Source organism: Pygoscelis adeliae, unplaced genomic scaffold (assembly GCF_000699105.1).
Source record: "Pygoscelis adeliae isolate BGI_AS28 unplaced genomic scaffold, ASM69910v1 Scaffold45, whole genome shotgun sequence".
NCBI classification, from domain to species: domain Eukaryota; kingdom Metazoa; phylum Chordata; class Aves; order Sphenisciformes; family Spheniscidae; genus Pygoscelis; species Pygoscelis adeliae.
This window is the reverse complement of record NW_008825114.1, coordinates 8861253-8866839: the sequence shown is the minus strand read 5'-3', so window position 1 is coordinate 8866839 and position 5587 is coordinate 8861253. Positions and strand designations below refer to the sequence as shown.

Genomic DNA, 5587 nt, shown 5'->3' with positions numbered 1-5587 from the left:
TCATGCCAGGAATGGTTGATACACACATTCACGCCCCTCAGTATTCATTTACTGGTACAAGAGTAGATCTACCTCTTTTGCAGTGGTTGACTACCTACACATTCCCAACAGAAGCCAAATACAAAGACAGTGATTTTGCAGAAGAAGTGTACACCAGAGTTGTTGTAAGTACTGCAAATACCATTTAACTACTTGATGACATTCCTATTTGTGAAATATACGTGTGTTTTCAGAAGGTCAGTAGAAATAGTAGAGCATATTTTAATGTCATGAAAACCAGGTAAAACCAACAGTATAGCCACTGTTCTAATTGCCAGCCAAGATTGTCCCCTCCTAGTTCCAGTCTTGTTCTATTGTTGCTGATAAGACAGTTCATTTAATCACATGGTTAACAACAAACTTGTTTATCATCTTTTCTGATATCTGAGTACAATGACCAATATTTAAGAGTAGTCTCAGAGCTAGTATAGCCAGCAGGTGCTGACAAGCTCAATGCAGAGATAATCAAGCATGGTAAAAAAAAATTCAGAGGATATTTCCTGTTCTGCACAAAAAGCCTCTATTATGAAATTGTCTTTTGCAAAGACTACATGAAAGAGAAGATGCTTCTCACAGACAACAAATCTGGGGTGTTTTGGAGTAATTAAGGAAGATATTTCTACAGCTGAGGTCCTTGTAGCAGGAATATCTTTCACTGCAGGGGCTTTAGATAAAGTCTGTCAATGGTATTGTGGCACAAAGAGAGAGACTGTGTTTGACCTAGACTGGTCCTGAGCAAATATGAAGGCTTTAAGGTCAAATTCCACTTGATGAACAATAAACAGCTAGGTCACATTGCAGAGTACTGATTCTGTCCTGTAACTGAATTGTATCCTTTAATATATGGACTGAAATACCTTCAACAGATTAAATTACTTGGCCAGTGTAAGTTGCCTTGCATTTGTCTAATACTGTGAGAACATGTGTTGTCAAAATAATAACATAGTGAATCTGAAATAGTTATCCTGTCCTTGCCACACAAATTTAAAAAAAAAATTACTTTCTACCACCTGCCATAATAAAAACACCTAGGAGCAGCTTGGTCATAAACTAGTGACAAGCACACGTGCCTTCAGCTACTCAAAACATAGAGGTGATCTCATCTTCCAGCTGTGGGCCTCAACGTACTGTTACTTTCTCCATCAGTTCAGATTGGCTGACATCATTGGTTGACATTGCTTGATGGTGCAAGGTGTTTAATAACATCACCTGGAAAAGAACTGCCAGTGAGAGATGGAAGTCAGTTGTAGGAGCTTCAACACAATGGTTAGGCTCTCCCCATGTGTATCAAATAGGACAAGGTCAGGAAAATGTCTTCACCCCCAAATGCTGCAGAATACCAGTTGCTCTGCAATGTTTGATGGGGCTGATAATAACCTTCAGCTGTTAGAAACAGGACTAAACCTGCAGGGACCAGATGTTGTTTCATATGTATCTTTGTACTTTTGGAGTTGTAAGGAAAACATAGTGAATTTTTTCAAACCAAAATTCTGTTTCCAGTAAACACATTATATACTTGGTAAAAGAAACAAATCAGGTGAAATTTGCCAGATTTTAGCTGGAACCTCCTCTGGTCCCTCAAATTTTAGGAAAGCCAATTCTTCATGCTGATGTTTTGGAAACAGAGTGTTTTTAGATTTCATTTAACAATGATGTTAGGAATCCAGAAGTAGAGAATTCTGGATTTTAAAGGCTAAGAAAGACAAAGGTATTTTGTCTCAGTAATGACATTGTTATTTTTGAGACTCATTTTAGGAACCCTTAAAGATGTATTTTTAATTATTTGCTTTAATTTGAATATTGTATGGAAAAGACAGAGCTTGGCTTCATGTTTATCAAATAATTAGGTGTAGCCATTCTCCAAAGTTGCATTGGATGTCCCACCTTCTATCTCATTAAAAAAATAAAATAAAATTCTCAAATTACATTGTAGCCAGAATCCAAACATGTAATTTAAACCTGTATGTTGGGTGGGTAGTCAATGTAGTATGCATTATCCCAAGATCAAGTGAAGCTATAAATTTCATCATGACTTAATGTAACTTCAAATGGCTCTTCATGTACTCTTGTGTCCTCCAAAAGTAATATGAACAGGTATCAACCACCCTCTCCTTTCAAAAAAGTAATTGAAGTACACCCTGAGCAGTTGTTCTCAGTTTACTTTTACCTTGAAGTTTGTTACTTTGTATTCAGAGATAACCTGGCTATTTTCCCCAGCCCCATCAGGTGGACAAATGAAACACCATTTTTCCCCAAAGCCTTGCTTTGCTAACGTGTCCTGGTTTCGGCAGGGATAGAGTTAATTTCCTTCCTAGTAGCTGGTACAGTGCTGTGTTTTGGATTTAGGATGAGAACAAAGTTGATAACGCACCCATGTTTTAGTTGTTGCTAGGTAGTGCTTGCACTAGCCAAGGACTTTTTAGTTTCCCATGCTCTACCGACTGAGAAGGCTGGAGGTGCACAAGAAGCTGGGAGGGGGCACAGCCAAACTGGCCAAAGGGACATTCCATACCATGTGCCGTCATGCTCAGTACATAAACTGGGTGAAGCTGGCGGGGGGGCCACTGCTCAGGGACTGGCTGGGCATCGGTCAGCAGGTGGTGAGCAATTGTACTGTGCATCACTTGCTTTGTGTATTATTATTATTATTATCATTTTATTTCAATTATTAAACTGTTTTTATCTCAACCCACGAGTTCTTCTCACTTGTGCTTTTCCAATTCTCTCCCCCATCCCACTGGGTCGGGGGGAGTGAGCGAGCAGCTGCGTGGTGCTTAGCTGCCGACTGAGGTTAAACCAGGACATAACGTTAGGTAAACAGTGCTTCACTGTGAAAATTGGAGAGCCTTTCAAAACTAGGAAATAACATAAATGACTGTTTGTATTTCTAAATATGTCAGAATTTATTTCCAGTTTGAGTGAAGGAAATATGGACTGATTTCTATGGGTTTAGCCATAGTTAAAATCCTGTATGGATTTGGAAGAAGAATTTTTGTATTTATTAACACTCAGACTTAAAAAAGCTTTTATGAAATTAAAAATCTATATTTTACCTTCCCACTTCACTGCACAATTTCACGATAACTAAATGTTCTCGCAGTTTGAAATCAGACTGCTTGTTCTGCATTTTGGCAGATTGACTATTGGTTTTCCAGACAGTTGAAACTGATTTCTTTTTATAGAGACGAACTCTAAAGAATGGCACGACTACAGCTTGCTACTTTGCAACAATTTACACAGATACTTCTCTTCTACTTGCTGAAATTATAGGTAAGATTAACAGTGAGTTTTGAAGGATGTTATGCAAACTGTGTTAGTCAAAGAAAACAGAGCTTAGGAGTTTTAGACTAGCTAGGGATCTGTCTTTCTACTAATTTGTTTTTTATTCATTGTATCTGTCATGCTGTGTCCCCAAATTCCACCGTAGTTACCCTTGTTCACTTAACCGCCTCTCTCTTACTGTTGTTTCTGCTAGTCTCTTCATTTCCAAATCAGCTGCTGGCTGACCTTGAGTTAGGTCTGCTGGAATTGCTCTTCAGCTGCTCTGCTCTTTCTAGCCTTTTCCTATTTGAGGATTAAAGGGCTGAATGACAAAAGGTGCAGTCAGTGCAGTAATTTCCTAATACTCTGAAGTTTCAGTTGAGAATCAACATCAAAAATCTCCACACACCCTACGAAACCAGAGCAATGGGATTTGCATCAGGATCTTATCCCTCCCTTCTGGTCACTGTTGCAAATGCCTCCTGAGTGAAAGCGTTGTGATTCTTGCAGGATTTCTCAAGGCTCAGCCAGCTCCCAAAGCAGAACAATTTAATGAGATCTCAGTTTCCATCAAAAATTCCCTAGTCTTTCTGAATTTGTAGGAAAACTAAAACTTTGAAGCTGTTGTATTCAACAACTCAGACGGTAAAAGTGGGCAAAAGAGATCTAATTTAGAAACATGTTTAAAAGCTTAGAATTTAATATTATATGCATTCCTTTTAAGTCTTACACTTGAGTTCTGATAAATCTCAAGAAAGAGGCTAGAAGCAGCTGTGGTAATTTTCTCCATCCAGCTGCATGTGGGAGGCATGTTAGGAACCTCATTCCTTTCTTTTAAGGAGAGATGGTTTGCTGAGATCTTTGTGCCTTTTCTCAGCTCAGGGTAATCGATCTACTACAGCTACTGTACTTCGATGCTTGTGTTTCTCATCCTCTACTTCACAGTGGTCTTCTTCATATACTACCATTATGAATTCTGGTTGTGATTAAACTACAATAATCTAGTCTTCAATTTATAAAGTTGGGTACTAATATGGCAGAGGAAAACTCCTATTTAAATGTGGGGGTTTTTTTCTCTTTCCTTAAAAGTCACATGGATGGTCCCAACTTAAAGATAAGAAAAGAGCATAAATTCTGTTCATCTTAAATGAAGCTGGCTGGGGTGGAATTTGCTATTTTGATTTCAGTACAGGCTTTGATAGCAGTTTTTGAGAACCAGTGATTCTGAGTTTTATATTCTTATGCATCTCAACAGATAAATTTGGTCAACGAGCATTTGTTGGAAAAGTCTGCATGGATATGAATGACAGTGTGCCACAATACAAAGAGAATACTGCTGAGTCTGTGCAAGAGACAGAAAGGTAAAGTGATTAAATTGATGACACAACCTTCAGAAATAAGACTTTTTCATACATCTGAAAAGTGAATGTGAAGCTGACTAAGAACTTACAAGTGTAAATTTATTAGGAACAGTTTTTTTCTTCCGACAGTATTGTTTCCTACAGTTCCAGCAATTCCTGCATACCTGGTTGCTGCACAGCCCAAGCGGTTTCTCTCCAGCTCTTCCAAAGAACGGGAGGAGCTACAGCTCTGGAGTTTGGAGAGAATATGTGTATGTTGTTGTCTGTTTTCTGCCTCCTCTTTTCCCTTCACAGCTCTGTGTGTGGAGGTGATGTGACCTGACATGGGATAGTGGGGTGGCAATCAGTTCCTTCACCCCCGTTAACTTCTGAGCTATTTCCTTCCCCCATTTAGGATAAAGTTTTATTCAAGTTGTAGGAGTCAGCTTTCATATACACAATTTTAAATATGTTGTGGTTCTCCTCTCCTCCAGCATAGCACCAGTGAAATTACTCTAACTTGCAGCTGAGAGAATGAAGGAGAATCAAATCAAAGCAATGTACATGGCAGAGGGGACCCAGGACTGGAGTATGGCAGCCTGCTGTCTTAGGTTTCCCTTGTCTTTCCCATCCATGCTCAGAAAATGCTTAAGCAGACATACAGCTTTTCTCATGGGGCCATTTCTTTACTTGTATAAATATTTCAAATATCATGCTGAAAGAGAAAATCCCTAACAGTAATATAAACATCTTATGGCACTTGTGCAAAGTTGCTACCTTATTTTTGCAAATCGTGCTAGTGGAATGTCAGTAAAAGTTAGAAATGGTCATGGATTTCTAATGGTGTTTATATTTAAAGACATTTTTAAAACATGTAGTATTAGTCATTTGCACTCTACTAACATTTGTTTTCCTCCACATAAATCCCCAGTTTTCGTAATACAGCG

The 5587-nt window shown here is 38.6% G+C and overlaps 1 protein-coding gene across 1 annotated transcript in view; it reads left to right on the top strand.

Moving 5' to 3' along the window:
* The first annotated feature begins 2 nt into the window (after positions 1-2).
* The window catches only part of GDA (guanine deaminase), a 19236-nt gene continuing 13651 nt past the window's right edge, over positions 3-5587 (top strand). The window contains exons 1-3 of the mRNA XM_009328091.1: positions 3-164; positions 3222-3309; positions 4556-4661. Of these exons, the coding sequence (XP_009326366.1) occupies positions 3-164; positions 3222-3309; positions 4556-4661 (356 nt within the window). The remainder of the gene's footprint in view (positions 165-3221; positions 3310-4555; positions 4662-5587) is intronic.